Below are 17,228 nucleotides of genomic sequence, written 5' to 3'. Positions count from 1 at the left end.
TTCATCGTCTATTAGACGAAGAAATTGACTCCAGTAAACGCCACTCCAAATTAACGTCATAGCTTCATTTTCTCTTCCCTCTCAGGTACGTCCAGCCATGATCGAGGACAAGGGTCACCGTGTGACCGACTACTTTGTGGTGGCCGGGCTGACAGACAAGTCCACGCCTCTAGAGCAGGACCTGTCAGAGACCAAGTCCAGTGGGCCCAAAGCACCCATCACCGACTTGGCCGTCATCAACAGGTCGGTAGGAGAAGCCGTGCCTGAGGGCTTCACGTGTATCGACAGCACCTACAGCGGACAGCCGGCCAACCTTAATCATGGCAGTCTTAAGAGCCCCGAGCTTTTCCTGTGCTACAAGAGGGCCCGGGGGAAGCCTCCACTTATTGACATTGGGTGAGTCAGCGATTTTTTTTTCTGTCGGTGCCTGTTATCTGGTATTTTCATTTGCCTGCAGCAGCAAGGAAACCATTGCAAGTGGCTTCACTCATTAACTGCTGCAACTGGGATCTACTGATATGCGCTGCGTGAGCCCCAGCGCTTCATATGTGTGAAAGACGATATTAAACGAACAATTTCAAGCCAGTTCTTGATTTGTCGGAATCAATTATGCTTCTTTAACAAATCTATTGGTACCTAAAGAAACAAGATGCCATTCAATATTCTTTTTTTGTAGGCCCATCCTACAGAGCAGCACTCACTTTCTCAACCTGGGATTATACCGTTTCATACACAGCAGTGCTTGTGCTTCTTGTTGTAATTCAGATAAACAGGAATGAGCTGAGTTCATACTAACCATGAAAATGTTAACAACCAAAACAGATGACTGGTTGTGCTATTAATTAGCTGTTGGTACCGAACTGGAGCTTCTTCAAAGTTAGGCATCCTGGGCACAATCCAGATGACCGAGTTAATTACTGTCACTCATGCAGTTAACACGGGATTTGACTTCAATTTGGATGAATTCCTGAATCGTCTCTGCTGTTAAATTCAGATTCTTGGTGTGTTGTTGTGATGGAAGCAGGTTGGAGGACAAAATAGGCTTCGAGGGAGGATAAAAATGAACAATTACAGCAATTACAAATAAGATTTAAGTTTCCAACGGTGTCACTCAGCAGTGCAGATCACTAGCTCGCATGTCGAAAGAAGTTCACGTCCAGTAAATCCCAAGGGTGGAAGCCCTGTACCGAAATGCATTGTAGTCACCTCCTGTAGCCCAGTTGGGTTTTTTTTCAGATTTTCACATAAAAAAAAATAGTTTAATCACAAGCATCATTGTCAGGATGATATGATTGTAATGAAAGCTGCTGAGCAGTAAACTGCACTGTTGTTTCAACAGGCTATTTTTCATATTTGTGTCCAGGTTCAGGTTGAATTCAGTTCAACACTTCAAGGAGTGACAAAACTTTTCCTTCACAAATGGAAGGAAGTAGGTGTATTGACTGCTTCATTCACTCGCCTCTATTTCGTCATGGAGTCCTCCCTCTCTAACACACCTCTCAGCTCCCCTCGGCTCACAGGAATTTGTCCTGCTTCCTTCTATTATCTTTATAACAGGGAACTCGATTATGATGCCGTCGAGTAAACCTAAAGCTTCCTGTGATCTCACTTACCAACAGAGGAGCCAAAAATCAAATCTACATTTCATCATCAGCTTTATATCTGTTTACCCGTCTGACCTGTATGGACGAGCAACGCTTCAATTGAGAACAATGATGCAATGCTCGGATGCATCGCAGTTCTTCACACACCTACAAGTCTTTGTCTGAAGCCTTTTTGTGTCTAACAAGCTGGAGTTTACAAGAGGTGGCACTTGTTCACTCTGAGAGGTTTCCCTTCACTCTTCATTTAAAAACATGGTTGCTGTGTACAGACACGAACACATCAGACTGTATTCTACTTACTCTTTGATGAATTTTGGTTCATTCATGAATTTGTTATCAATAAGATAAGCTTTTTTTTTTTTTTTTTTTTTAAACCGTAGAGCTGCACAAAACCCTCATGATGAAACACTGCAAGCCGCTGGTGCTCTGGGCATTAAACAGAAGACTGTATATCAAGTCATGTTCCCTTTAAGAGATTGTGCAATCCTGACCGGCATGCAAATAGATACATAGGGTGGAAGAAATAGCTCTGAACTTGCAGCTGCATACCTATTCCATAGTTTGTTTTCATCAACTGAGGCACTAAATCAGTGAGCAGCTTATGAGGCCGAATAGCAAACTCCACCTGTTGCCTGTATTGCTGCAAACAGAGATAAAAGTGAGGCTGCTAATGTAAAATTCATGACTGTGTGATCTGTTTTTAATAAGAAATATTCAGAAAGGAATGATTGTTTGGGAAAAAAAAAAATGCTGTTAGTCGATGCATTCGCCTCTGAATAGGCAAACTAATTGGTTGAACTATGAAAGAGAAGATCAATAGCTATTTTGGGCTGCTGTTTTCCTCTTGTCAGCTGACAACTGTTAAATCTACGAGTCGTTTTCTGTAAGATTAAATGTAAATCTAGCAAACTGTAAATCATTTATTCTTCCTTCTGCCACCTCTGCTGCCAGTGAAGCGTTCCCAGCTCGGGGCTCTGGAGCGTCACGACTTACTGTGCCCATTAGGCCTAAATGAGAATTTGTTGGCAACTGTTTCTTTGGCCTCTTTAGGTTTGTTCCTGCACTCTTTTCAGAATAACTGGGGTGTTTCAGGACTATTGTATCGGCAACGGCTGCCTTAAAGCCTGCCCAAGATTAAAAAAAAAAAAACGACAAAAAAACAACAACAAAGCGTTTAGTTTGAAGAGGGGCAGTAGTCGTAGCTTTTGGCCTCCCACGTGGCTTTGTCCAGATGGAAAGAGAGGACGTGGAGCATGCAGCCACAGAAGCCCTGTAGTCATGCAATAACAATCCAACACAGTGGGACACTGATTGCTTTCCTCGCTGCAACTTTTTGCTGTGTGATATTCCACAGCAGGAGTGATGAGGGAGCAGAGACGGGTAGCGCACAAAGCATTTTTCACAGTAACAGTCAAAGTGTTTATTTTGTACTAAACTGGATTTGAGAATCACTTCACTGTCTGGGATTTGGATGAGTCAGCAAGTAAATAGGTCTGAATCACATCACCCGTTGAAGACAGACCTCTCACTAAGGCCTCAAATGGAAACCAGAGCCTTCAGATGAAAGTCGGTGGTGCTGACCACACACGGATCCTCCCAGTTAAACAGGAGAACCAGAGATTAACCTCACCAAAGAGCCACAGCCGCTTATGAATGTGGATTGATGTGTTCATATGGCAGCGTTGCAGTGATTACACGTTGCCAGATTTGTAAGCTTATGTTGTAAATTAACATTCTGAGAATATCGAGATGGTGATGCCGGTTTAACACAGTGGAGCATGTAGAATCTGAAGGGTCAGATATTTGGTTGTTGGTGGATCCCAAAAATGGGCTTAAATGGGCTTAAATTCATCTTGTGACCAAAGCAGAATTTGTTATGAATGCTAATGTTTGTACATATCTGTCAAATGTTTAAATAGGTTTGCTAAAACATCCATTATAGCAATAAAACCTATGACATGTTAATGTTGTGTCTGCAGCTTGTTGTGCTAACTCCAAGTGGCCAGAAAACCAGTTAATGTCGTTTTTAAGCACAGAGTCAATGCATGTTTTTTTTTTTGTGTTCCTTCTTACTACATGTTTACAGTTAGAAATTCTGCTGTTGAGGATTTTCTTGATGCCTTCACCTGTGGAGGGCACCTTCACCACGAGGACAAACATTTCCAACTAAAGACTTCCACAGTTCATTTATTTTTTGTTTTGGTGCACAACAGAGCAGTCCTCTTTTCTTTTCTTTTTTTTCCCTTTTTCATTTTAGCTGCATGATATAAATTCCTGTTTAGGTTTCTGCATTCAGACTCAATTCATCCTTTGTTTTTGTACTGTAAAATGTTGCATCATGGGATGACGCAACGTCCTCTCTCTGGATTTAGACCTAATAACAGCTGTAAAGATTCACTCTTGGGTTCCTTCTGCAATTTTCTCTGCTGTCCCCTTTTGTACACGATTTCACCTTTTTGTTCTTGATGAAGGCACAAAAGGTGTGGCATCCTATCAGTTGCTAAGATTTTGAACTTCCTCTTCGTTGTGTCTGTCAGCGTGCTGTACGAGGGTAAGGAGCGTTTGATCCAGGGCTGCGAGGTCATCCAGGCCACACCGTACGGCCGCTGCGCCAACGTCAACAACAGCTCCGCCACCTCGCAGCGCATTTTCATCACCTTCCGCCGAGCGCCACCCGTGCAGCCGCAGAATTCCCTGGCAGTGACGGATATCTGCGTCATCGTCACCAACAAGGGCGAGACGCCGCCGCATACCTTCTGTAAAGTGGACAAGAACCTCAACTGTGGCATGGTACGTTCGGCTCACGCTTTGGCATCGTCACCTGTTGAAGAGAAAAGGTATAGCATGAGTGTAACCTTGTGATAATCTTACAGTGGGGATCCAATGTGTTCCTGTGTTACAAGAAATCTGTATCTGCATCAAATTCCATCAGTTACAATGCTGGTGAGTAAGTTTTTTTTCTGATGGCTTAAAATGTAAATTCTCTTATTTTTGCTCAAAATGACAGCTGACCAGTGTTTGCCCTTCTATTCTCCGAGTCACTTTTCTCATTTTCATTTTACCATTGCTTAATTCCATTATCGGCACTTGATTCATCAGCTTTTACCTCTGCTGCCTTTGAGATGAATCATACTTGATGGCTCACCTTCTGCGATCAGCCCGTCTGGTGCCAGAGCTTCTTGCAGGAGCAATTAGATTAGTGAAAATATCGCTCAGACTACAGTATGTCCTTGTATTAAGACAGACTACTGTTGTAAAGTAAAACACAACTTCAGTTCATTCATTGATAATTAACCTAATTGACTAAAATGTTCAAATGAAGCAGAAAAATGAACGTTAATGTTGTTTTATTATGCAGCTCTATTGTTGAGAATTGCTATTTATTTGTCTTTTTTTGGACATTTTGTGTCTTACTTCTCCAACTACATGTCTACTCACAGTTTATAAAAATGGAATGAGCAAATAAAAGTAAATATTGTGTTAAAAAACAACGAGTACCCGACCGATAATGGATTTTTTTTTTTGCAATACCAATATCAGGAAGTAAAATAATTCTGCTATCGATAGATCGATATCCTATCTATGCATATTCAGTATATATTAATATGCATTTTTAGCGATTATCCTTCAGATGTGGTGATCAAACACGTCTGACACTTCTGCTGGCAGGATATTTTACAGCTTATATAAATACAACCATTTCTATTTTATGCCACACATCTTTTTCTGCATTATATTCTGTAAAAAATGTTTTCATCGCAGACAACATGTACGCCGATACTGATATATCTGTGATAAATATATATCGGCTGATAAAATCAGTCGGCTGATTGGATGGTCAAGCTCTAAAAAACAGTAAATGTAAAAGATTAGAAACTCGCATATATGTCAGCAGAGGTTGACCATGATTTTAGGGTGATTACACGAGATAATGGAATAATTAACAGGTATCATTTAACATTTATGAAAAAGAACTTAAAGATAAAAAAAAAAAGCATGCACAGAGTACTATTTTTTAATTTTTTATTCTAACATATTCATCTAATGTTTTTCTGTCTGAAATGGTCTTCTATTTATGATAATAAGTGTTGTTTGAAAATGTGTCGCAATAATATTAATGAGTGTTTCCACAGTGTGCAGCTCTGTTAAATGATGTGACACACTGATAACAAAACGGCAGTGCAGTGAGAAACGGTGCAGCATTGTGTGTTTTCACAATAAGCCTCAGTTGTTTTCGTGGCAAAGCACCTTGTGAGTATCTGTGATCTCGCTTACAGCTGTAGTGACATTTTCGCTGACTGAACGCGTCCCTTACCGCCCGGCCTTTGGAACATTTCATTGTGTAACACTCGTCTGCAGTAATCAGTGTTCAAACGAATGCCTGCCGCGCCCACGCACACACACACACACACACACACGCACACAAACACACACACACACACACACACACACACGCACGCACGCAGGCTTTATCTTTTGGCCCGCCTTTTTCCTGCAAAGTGGTTGTTTATTCATCTCAGACAACTGCACTTCCTGCCACGCCCAGAGTTTGTGCGTCTTCAGGCTTGTGTGTGTGTGTGTCTCTGTGTCTGTGTGTGTGTCTGCGTGTGTGTGTGTGTGTGTGTGTGTGTGTGTGTGTGTGTGTGTGTGTGTGTGTGTGTGTGTGTGTGTGTGTGTGTGTGTGTGTGTGTGTGTGTGTGTGTGTGTGTGTGGAGACATAAGAATGAGTCTGTCTGTCTTGTCTGAATCACATGTCACCAATTGTCAATTTGAACTAAGGTTTTTCCTCAAAATGAAACCAGAGTTTACAGTCTGAGGACTATAAAGGGATCTGACCTTCTCCATCCTTGAAATTGTCGCTGTATTTTGTTTCATACGACACAACTGCAACATAGAGTTGTAACTTATCGTTCGTGTTTACTGCTGTTCTCCAGGTCTAATCTTTCGTTACCCAGAAGAAAACTACGAGTCTCTTTCTCTGTCCGAGTCTGTACCTCTGTTCTGTTTGCCCATGGGTGCCAAGATCGAGTGTTGGGCACCGAACACTCGCGACCCTCTACCCGTCTTCTCCACGTTTGTCTTAACCACCTCCTCTAGCGAAAAGGTGAGACGCAGCAAGAAAGAGCAAACGCAGCTAAGAAGCTTTCATGATATATTATCAGCCAAACTGATTTTTTTTTTAAACTGGGCAGAAAGCCAAACAGTTACAGAATGACATAAGTAATGTGTTCCTCCCCGGTGGCAGGTGTACGGCTCAGCCATCCAGTTCTACGAGCCATATTCAGTGGATCTGTTGAACGAGAAGCAGAAGATCCAGCTGGGCCTGCTCACCACGGTGGAGAAGAAGATGATCCCCAACCGGCCCGTAAACACCAACAAATGCATCTGTCTGCTCTCCCGTTGGCCCTTCTTCGAGTCCTTCCGCAAGTTCCTGATGTTCCTCTACAAGCTCTCCGTCTCAGGGCCGCACCCGCTGCCCATTGAAAAGTAGGAAGCAACTCTCGTCTCGTTTGTTGGGCAGATCTCAAAGCTTAATTTTCCATGTGTTGTATCAGACATTGGTCTCCAGCTTTATATACTTGTGTTTGTATGCATCTCTTCAACAGGCACATCTCGCACTTCATGCACAATGTGTCATTTCCTTCCCCTCAAAGACCCAGAATCTTGGTTCAGGTGAGAATTTCTCCTCGCGTTGTTTACAATCAAAGAAAAAGCTCATAAAAAATATATATATTTGCTTTTACATGTACAGTATCTCGTAAATGTTTTAGGCACCCGACATACTTTCATAAATAACCCCACATACAGTTATTTACCAATTAAACTGCATAAAAAGTGCATTATTCTCCTCGATGCACTTGCTCACAGTTTGAGGCATTTGGCAGATTGCTTGTTCTGCATTAAGGAGAACTTGCCTCAGTTCCTCTATGGATTTCGTGTGTCTCAGTATCTTCTGTCTCTTCATGTAATCCCAGACTGATTTCATGATCACGGCTCTGTGGTGGCCACATTATCTGTTGCAGGACTCTTTGTTCTTCTTATGGTTGTATATATTTATACTTCCCAACTCCATCAGCAGAAATGCAACCACAAACATGCTGAGGAGCCTCAGACACTTGCATCCTTGTAATGCTCTCCAGCCCTTCAGCAAACAAGCTGACTGTTAGACATAGATATTTTTAGATTTTGATCACCTGCTGCCATTTTTCTGCACCCCAGTTTTGGTGTTTTTGTGCAGAGATTGCGTGACTTTTTCTGTCCACATTGGAGGACTGTTTTTTTGGTTTTTTTGACTGCAAGTTTTCCACAAAGACCACTTCTCACCAGACGTATTTGGACTGTAGATGTGTGTAAGGTGGTCACACAGTTTTCTGCTGTTTCTGAGCTGACGTCGCTGTTCAACATCGATCTTAAAGACACATCTACTTGATGTGTCTTTCATCTGCTGCACTCTGTTTCCTTGGCCGACTGCTGCGTCCCCGGTCTTCAACTTTGGCTGTTTTTTTTTTTTCCCAAGAGCTTGGAAAGCACATCTGGAAACACCTGTCTAGTGCCATATTTCTGCCTGTGAGAGACCTTGTGTGTTGCAGGACGAGCTGTTTGTGTCTCGCAGCTATGCTCACAAGTTTTTTTTACCCTCATGTCTTCAGTCTGGTTTTCCACAATTCAGATTTATTCCCCCTAACAAAGCTGTTTCCAGTTTTGTTTATCATTCTGGTTCAACCTGCTTCACATTATATTGCTGTTTAATAACTCTGTTGGGTATGATTATTTAGCCATGCACTGGGCTATCTTCCTGACTTTAACAGTGTATAAATATTTCAGTGGAATATTTCAGTATTTGTAAAAGGAATGTTTGGAAATCTAAAATTTTTATATTTTATACTGACATACTATTGCAGAAGACATCGGAAGTGTATACAATTCTCATACCGTACTGTATGTGGTTTTGTTTTTATATCGTCTATTTATTGACATTATAACATTTCTTCTACAGCTCTCGGCACATGACGCTTTGATCCTCTCCCAGCCTGTTTGTACACCTTTACCCCTCAGGTACATTTTAACACTTCACAAAATCATTTCTCTGCAAAAATATGTTTGGTTTATTTTTCCACACATCGTTTAGTTTTTTTTTTTTTTTAATAATTTCACAATGATGAAGCATTGCACAAAAAAATTTAACAAATTTTGAGTGACAATTGTAAAGGCTGTCAGAATGATATTAGGTTATGAAATAGCCCATGAAAACACAGGTAACATGCATTAGCAAGCTGAAACAGTATATCAGGTCGACACTTAGTGGAATATTGTATTAACAACACAGGAGTTAATGTACGTCCTGAGGAATGACTTTTAAATTGAACTTCATACACAGTCTCAAGAGATATTTCTTTAGTTAGAATTACAGAATTTCTTGCAGGGTCATTAGATTGGCTTTATTGTTATTATAATATTTATTTTATTCATCTGCATCGTGCTAATTTCCATATTTCAGTGAGGTCATGATGCTGTTTCCATAGTTTAGATTCCTTTTGTCTTCCATGTGCCTGCATTTCTGTCTGCTTTCATTTGGTTTTCACTTCTCTATTTAAACCCTTTTAGTCCACCGATTGTTTTTTCCCCTCCTCATCCCATCCTTTACGTTCCCCCTCCTTTGCTTTCCATTTTGTTTTCCGTTTCCTGCCTGACCTCATCACTTCATTCCTCTCCCCTGCTCTCTCCCTCCCTCAGCGGGGCTGACTACGGCACTCTGCTGATGAATCTGGGCTCGGAGAACTGCGCCACAGTGCTGCACTTTGTCCTGCTGGAGAGCAAGATCCTGCTGCACTCGCTCCGGCCCGCCGTGCTCACCGGAGTGGCCGAGGCTGTGGTGGCTGTGAGTTGGCTCCGACGTACAAGTTTTGTACTCTGCTTAGATTTTCAGTTGATTTTAATGTACTTTACTTTGGAAGGGAACATTTAATTATTAAAAACTTGTAATGCATAACAATTTTAATACACGTCACAAAAACAATGTCTATTTTGAAAGAGAGCAAATAATTTCCTGCATGACAGTCTACTGATCTCAGAAGAACAGTATGACTGCAGGTTTTGGAGCCCAAAAGTTGTTTTCTTCCAAAACTGTCCCTGTAATTCTCTTTCATAAGACGAAAACCATTTGACTTGCACTATATAATGTGTGTGTACTCACGAACATCCTTATGGCATCACTGAAAGGGACTGTATGTCTTTTTTTTTTTTTTTTAAATTATAGCTACCCCCTTTAAAGATGAACAGGACATGGGGCTTACATTAAGCCATTAACATGTAGACCTTCACTTTACCAACCACATTAGAAATTTATATCCAGAGATGTTTCCCAGAGAATTAGATTAATGACACGGGTCATGTACAGTTTATTACTGTTGTGCATTAAGTCCTAAAAAAATTACCTGACTGTTTACTTTTAGACCGACTTAAGTAGTAGTCAAGAAAATACTCATTATCTAACCACTTTTATATATTGAAATTATGAGATCATTTATCAGTACTGCAGAGAAGGAAATTATCTGCATACGTAGAAGAACATTAATTATAAGAGTACAGATAAAAGAGCTTCTTATCTAATCATTTAGAGGCTGAGACAAGTCATCAAATATACCAGTTTAATAAGGAGGATAATCAGGAGTGAAAAACAATTTATTAATGAAATGACAGTACTTTTGGCGGTCAGATTTTGGCAATGAGAGTTTGCTTTCTGGAGCGTTGTCAAAATAGATGGAGGAGGAGGGCAGGACCCCCAGAGCCTATATGCTGGAGGTTTTGAGGGGAGTATCTGGATTTATAATTTGTATTTATGTAGCTCCAAATCACAACTTGAAACATCTCTAGGGTCTTAACACAGGAACCCAACAATTGAACATTTACCACATCAGCGACAGCTGGAAGGAAGAAGTCCCTTTTAACAGGAAGAAAACCTCCGACAGATTGACCGGTTGGGGTGAGAGAAGAGAGTAGAGATGACTGATGGAAACTTCTGTTTAATCTCCGAAACCAAATGTGGTTGCTGGGAAGGATGAGGGTCTGGAAAGGCAGAATTACAGAATCACGATGATATTTAAAGAAGAGAGAAGAGAAACCGATTGGCTCAAAAACACAGGCAGAAAGACCTTTGGGTGAGTGTAGTGACGAATAGATTATGAATGAGTGACGAAGAAAATGGAGCCGCAGGAAAGCACATGTTTACCCACATGAGAGTAAAGTGACTTTGTGGGAACAGATCTTCTTTATTGAACTTAAACATACGCTTCATTTTAATGGAGTGGAGATGATATACCACTATGTGAGTGAAATGCAGCACTAACTCACTGATAAACGTACTAAATCATGATCTGTTTGTAATTCCATTCACACTAATTAACCTTAAAAGCATACCAGAGGGCAGAAAAGTCTCACATGGTGGAGCTACAATTACCAGAACTATTCATTTTACTTGCTTGACTTATATTTTATGACTGTAACGAACAGCTGTGAGGTCAAAGTCAGGTAAAAAAAAGTCTGATCAGAAACAGAGTAAATAAGTGGCAGGAAGAAGATGAGGTTTTTAGCAGTAATGTGACTGCCTTATGTCTCCTGTAGATTTCTTAGCTGACAGACAGTGAACTTTTTACAGTGCATAAAATTCCACAAGTCCTATTCTTAGTTTTAATATGTAAAAATCGCATCAATTCTACTCACACCATTACAACTGCTTCTTTGACACTTTCCGACCACCCTCAACATGAAATTAAGAGCATGAATGACTTTTCTTTCAGCTCAAAATGGGACCTATCTTTAACTTGTCTTTCATCCACTACAAACTAACTTCTCTCATTGCAGCGTTGCATTATAGCCACTTAAGTTTTCCAGGCAGGTTTAATATAAGACTCATTCATGAAAACTTGCAACAGTAAGTTGCCTTGTTCCCCTGTATGTTGTATGTTTGTCTGTATTTGCTTATGGTGAAATCTCTAGAAAAACAAAGAATTGCTGTGATGCAAACAACAAAACCATTGTCTGAAATATCTGCACTGAAATCCTCTGTTACATAAACTGTTACTATAATGAACGATCGAATGAATGAATCTATTGTAAATATAGTCAAGTGAGATAGTCATCTTCATTTGTGTAAGTGTATTAGCTATGAATAATAACACACTTTATATCCTTATAGTAATGCAAAACCTATCCCTGGTATTATATCTGATCTACAGATCTCAAGTCCAAGTCCCCGGTCAACATAATATCCCAATAATGTTGGCACTCCTCCAACTTTTTAAACTTTGACTTATTTTTTTACTGCAATCAGTTGTTTATTCTTCAGAAACCTGATTGAACCACTTCTCTCTAAAAACACAGGATGCCACAATCCTCACAAATCCCCCATGTGGCAATGAGAGTTTGTCAAAGTAAATCAGTTGCAGTAATAAATCGTATCTGATGCAAGTGGGACCTCTTAAATTTGTCACAGTCGGCAAGATTTTATTCCGGAGTCTGTTATCGATGTTGTCCCAGAAGTAAGGAAGAAAAAAAAGTTAAAATGCAATAGCTGTAACGTAAAAACGCTTCTCATTGTCCCTGTGGTTGTAGTAACCCTGATTCTCCCTCATTGTCTGTCTTCAGATGATCTTCCCCTTCCAGTGGCAGTGTCCCTACATCCCTCTGTGTCCGCTCTCTCTAGCAGGCGTCCTCAACGCCCCGTGTCCGTTCATCGTGGGCGTGGACTCGCGCTACTTTGACCTTTATGACCCCCCGCCAGATGTTGTGTGTGTGGACCTGGACACCAACACTATCTACCTGTATGTTATATATTTACAACTGTTTCAAATGTTACAGAATTACATTTGTTCAACTGAGAGCCCGTTGCATATTTTTTGTTACTTCCAGCAAACGAACTTTGTGGTATGGTGTGTTTCAGGTCTGACGAGAAGAGACACAGCAACTGGAAGAACCTCCCAAAGAAGCCCTGCAAGAGTCTCATGAACTCATTAAGCAACTTGCACCACCAGCTGGCCACTGGTACAAACAGCATCTCACTTCTCCTTTTAGAAAAAAAACCCTCACTCACTTACTTACTTGTTGATCAAAATATAAAACGGACAAAATAGCCACAAACTAAGATTTAGACGATTCATGTTGAATGACATTATTATCGTTGTAAGGGCCCCATTGTATTCTGTCCGCAGTCTGTAGTAATATATGGAACTGAGCACATCAATAAGATTGTTGTTAAATAATTAAAATGCAGTGGAAAAATTATTTTAACAATACATTTAATTGGTTGAACACAAAACAAATAATTCATATTATGATATAAAAATGACAACATAAAGAATACACCTGGGGAGCATCTGAAGTTAAATCTGATTAAATACAGACCTTTATCATTTACACTTTATGTCATTACCTTTGAATTCTTTTCCATTACCACCATTTGGTTGATGAAATTAAAGTAATGTTTTTCCATGTGTAAAATCGGTGGAGCATTCAAGAGGACTTTGTGCTTAACTGAAAACACCGTTCGCAAAACTCACGGAGCCATCAGCCTTTTCTGCTGGTTGAACTAACTTTCATCATAAAAGGACACCAGACGTGATGGAAGTAACTCTTACACTGGACTCTATACTGCTGAAGCACCGTGTAAACCTTTGTAACAGTAGCAGAAACATTTTAGCTGGCAACCTATTGCTAATAGTTAGTAAGCTAATGCTACTTAGAGGGTCTCACACAGTTTGCTTCTACCTTTATAACAGTAACTTCATCTTCAGGTGTGTCAAACGTCTTCATCAAGTAACATAATGATGAATAGATTGGGAGTGGGCCAACACTCAAAAAAAAAATGCACAATAAAAGAGTTGGTTGTTAAAAGCAGCTGATAAAGGGTAAAACAGCTTTTCCTTGAACTGTTCAAACGGACTGTGGTTTGTGTTTTAGTTTCAGGGCCTCAAACGGCACAGGAGGGCTCGGCCGTGGACATGACCCCCATCGAGGCGGACTTCACCTGGCACAAGAAAAAGACGGCCCTGGAGATGGAAATCCAGGAGACCTTCCTCCGGTTCATGGCCTCCATCTTGAAGGGCTACCGCTCCTACCTCAAACCCATCACCCAGGCGCCCTCGGAAAAGGCCACCGCCGCAGACTCCCTTTATGACCTGCAAGGTAGACATGTGATTGACAGATTACTTTCGGAACGTGTTAAAGGATGTGGTTGAGGACGAAGGATGAACACCACAGAAACCCACATCCTTAGTCATGATATTGTTCATGAGCAGCCTTGTGTTATGGATTTGTTGATAGCTTCCTGACTTTGTAACATCTGCATAATTTATAGCTTTATTTCAGACTGATGTGTATTTTTTACTGGCGTCTCTATTTCAAGATGCATCTCAACCTTCAGTCAATCAAAGTGTCTAGAAATCAATCAACTTTCTCATCAGCTATGAAAAGAGTTTACTAATACTTGCTGCTGGGAAATTATTTTTTTTTTTACTTCCATTTAGCTTCACTATTACAGATCAGTTATAGATAGAGTGGAGGACAATCCTCTTAACTATGTAGATAAAACACTTTTCTAAATAGCTGCACATTTGATTGATTGAATAGGGTCAACATTTGTACTGGACAACACTCCAGTACAAACGGTTTATATTTTTCCTCTTTCACGTTTTTCCTTCTTGTAGGGTTTCTCAAAAGCCGAGACCGAGCCCACCAGAAGTTCTACTCCCAGCTCACCAAGACGCAGATATTCATCCGCTTTATCGAGGAGTGCACCTTCGTCAGCGACAAGGACACCGGCCTGGCCTTCTTTGACGACTGTGTCGAGAAGGTGATAACCATCCCAGCGTCAGGCCGGCCTCAAATGTGTACAAACTGCACGCTGGGGTGTTTGTGTTGTTTTGTTTTTCTCTGCCGCTGGAGGTTTCCTTTCAGGAACAAGGCCTTTGTTTTATGTTGGTTTATTGACTAAGTCACTTTTGTACGCTGGGACGCTAAGGAAGCCAAAATTTCCTCTGATTCATTCGTTTCCCTTTGCTCTCTTTCCTCTTCTCGCAGCTTTTTCCCTCTGATAAAGTCACCGACAAGGGCACGAAGGTAATTGCTTACACTGTAATCAGATTTCCTCGGACCTTCTTTTCTTAATTTTTGTGACTGACATTAAAAGATCGGTACATTTTGATGTCCTCCCTCCATTAAATGTGTGCAGCAAGGGGCGCGAACACTTCCTGCTTTGCCTCTGTACTCATCTCCTAATCACAACCAAAAAAAGCACGTTTTAATGGAAAAGAATTAGAGACTGCAACATGCTTGTAGTTGTTTACTTTCGGCCATCAGACAGGAAGTGACCTGCAGAGTGTGCTTCACCTAAAGCTCAAGTCTTTGTGAATAATCCTCGCTGCAGGTTGAAGGAGAGTCGTCTGAAGACACCAGACTGCTGGAGCTGGACGAGTCTCAAAAGAGCGAGCACACCGTCTTTGTGATGCCTCCTGAACCTTCGGCTGACGATGGACCCGATCCAGCTCCTCGATACACGTAAGTCCTTTTCAGTTTGTTTTAGTTCGGTAAAAGCTCTTTAAATAGAAGAGGATCTTTGTGCTCACGTGACCTTGCGACGATTGTACTTTTATCCCACAGGTATAAAGGCTTTCCCAGGCTGCAGGTGAATCTGTTTGACCGTCCCAGAGAGTTACGTCCAGCAATCAGCACCAGAGCAGCGGGGGCCAGTCCGTCCAGCAGCCCTGTACTGCTGGCTAAGAGGACGAAGCAGGTGTGGACACACTCACACAGCCACACTGGAACACGTTGCCAATAAGGCTGAGGTGTTTTAGTAACCTCAACCGTTGTTGAACTTATCACAGTCTCTGTCCTCATCTATCATGGTAAACACTGCTTGAAATGTCCGACTCATCCAACAGGAGATCAAGCTCGCGTACAAGATGGCGAAGTACTTTTACTCCCACCCGCCGCTGTGGGCCCGCTGCCTGTTCAGTCACTGCTACAGCATGTGGTTCATCTGCCTGCCAGCGGCCGTGGTGCTGGCTAAGTCTAAGAGCCGGGCCATGCAGCAGGCCTACAACGTCCTACTCAAGATGAGGACCACAGAGGTGGAGGTGCTGGATGAGGTACAGTCATGTTATGGATGGAAGAGTTTTTGAGTCTTCATGTTTTTTGTAGTTTGATTGTACATTCTTTGCTGTTTTTTTTTAATAAGTAGTGCAAAAATCCAGGGCTGAAAACGGGTTCATGTTTTTGTGTGTCTTGTCTTTCAGGTGTGTTACAGAGTGGTGATGCAGCTCTGTGGTATTTGGGGTCTTCCTGTCGTGGCTTTGCGAGTCCTGGTGGAGATGAAGAAAGATGGAATAGATCCCAATGCCATCACATATGGATACTACAATAAGGTTATACATACAGCTGAGCACTTTAGAATTTGATATTTCTTATAATTCAACAACTGGTTAAAATATTTAGGTTTTACTGATATGCTGGCTTATTAAACTTCTTAAACATTTACATAAAATCCATCCATCTGCTGCCTGCAGGCCGTCTTAGAGAGCCCGTGGCCAAGCAGAAACCGAAGCGGCCTCTTCATGTGGACCAAGTTGCGTAATGTGCTTCGTGGAGTGGCCCAGTTCAAGCAGGCTCTAAACCACACATCTCCAAAGAAGGGATCCACGTTAACCCCCACAGGTGAGACGGGTACAAACAGAACTGTATAATGTGTCAACATGAGTCCTCTCTCATTGTGTTTCCTTTTTTTTTTTTTTTTTTTTTTTTACTGACCCTCATTTTTCTGTGTCCTTCTCTAGCTTCATCAGTCAGTGGGTCAACTGTCACTGACGCAGACCGTCTGAGTCATGGAAGTGCTGACAGCTCGAGTGAGGTCAACGGTGAGGAACATAATCTGTTTGCCCCCAGCCGTGACATGGGAGACACAGCAGACAGCCACTGTAGTACAGGTAAGGTACCGATTCCCCAACGCCCCACGGCTCAAGCTCTAAAAGTTAAACCTGAACCCAGTCAGCACAGACATGGCTTCCCCATTAGTACAGCCTGGTTTGTGTGACCTACAGGGAGACAGTCTGATCAAGGCTACGGCTCCAAGGATGAGTTACACCAGGAGCTGGCAGAGCCGTCGCATACTGCTGTGCCTTCATCTGACGAGAGGAGCAATGCCAAAGCACAGCGTAATGGTGAGGAAAGCCCAGCATCGCATACAAAGTAGAAACCTCTAGCACTGCATTTTAAGATTGCGTGTGCACCATGACTCCTGTGCCTTCATGTACACTGATGTTGGTGTGCCACCTGTATTCCTTTTTAACCAGGAGGTGACATTGCAGGATCAGTGGACAGTGGAGCAGTAGCAGATCTTCCCAGTCCTGTTGATGAACCCTTCCCCGTCCCCAGTATCGTTAAGCTGTCCACAGGGAGCTTTGATGCTGGCAGGGAAACAGGTGAGGAAGAAGACGAAGTCTTCAGGTTCACTTCAAATTACTTGGACTCGGAAATTGTGACAAAATTGGGGTGACAGTGTTGTGTAACCTTTCAGGGGGGACATTATTTTGTTTTCCATTTGAATGCTCAACCATAACTTTCATTGTTGCAACT

At 41.7% G+C, this 17,228-nt stretch overlaps 1 protein-coding gene across 6 annotated transcripts in view; it reads left to right on the top strand.

Annotated features, from left to right (window-relative positions):
• The window catches only part of dennd4c (DENN/MADD domain containing 4C), a 35,951-nt gene that overhangs the window by 11,824 nt on the left and 6,899 nt on the right, over positions 1–17,228 (top strand). For 5 of the 6 annotated variants that reach the window (XM_069705181.1, XM_069705183.1, XM_069705184.1 and 2 more), the window contains 21 exons: positions 86–396; positions 4,142–4,394; positions 4,478–4,547; positions 6,539–6,708; positions 6,850–7,091; positions 7,211–7,277; positions 8,602–8,660; positions 9,339–9,483; positions 12,249–12,424; positions 12,544–12,644; positions 13,560–13,784; positions 14,306–14,451; positions 14,679–14,717; positions 15,025–15,155; positions 15,258–15,390; positions 15,539–15,745; positions 15,893–16,021; positions 16,163–16,310; positions 16,430–16,579; positions 16,694–16,813; positions 16,946–17,074. In XM_069705181.1, the coding sequence (XP_069561282.1) occupies positions 98–396; positions 4,142–4,394; positions 4,478–4,547; positions 6,539–6,708; positions 6,850–7,091; positions 7,211–7,277; positions 8,602–8,660; positions 9,339–9,483; positions 12,249–12,424; positions 12,544–12,644; positions 13,560–13,784; positions 14,306–14,451; positions 14,679–14,717; positions 15,025–15,155; positions 15,258–15,390; positions 15,539–15,745; positions 15,893–16,021; positions 16,163–16,310; positions 16,430–16,579; positions 16,694–16,813; positions 16,946–17,074 (3,139 nt within the window). In that variant the 5' untranslated portion in view covers positions 86–97. The remainder of the gene's footprint in view (positions 1–85; positions 397–4,141; positions 4,395–4,477; positions 4,548–6,538; positions 6,709–6,849; positions 7,092–7,210; positions 7,278–8,601; positions 8,661–9,338; positions 9,484–12,248; positions 12,425–12,543; positions 12,645–13,559; positions 13,785–14,305; positions 14,452–14,678; positions 14,718–15,024; positions 15,156–15,257; positions 15,391–15,538; positions 15,746–15,892; positions 16,022–16,162; positions 16,311–16,429; positions 16,580–16,693; positions 16,814–16,945; positions 17,075–17,228) is intronic. The other variant, XM_069705185.1, reaches the window with a different exon arrangement.

This window comes from Brachyistius frenatus, unplaced genomic scaffold (assembly GCF_029030835.1).
Source record: "Brachyistius frenatus isolate BFR_SWC_R1_liver_20210118 unplaced genomic scaffold, ASM2903083v1 Contig_54, whole genome shotgun sequence".
Taxonomy (NCBI): Eukaryota; Metazoa; Chordata; class Actinopteri; family Embiotocidae; genus Brachyistius; species Brachyistius frenatus.
This window is presented reverse-complemented; position numbering and strand designations above follow the sequence as displayed.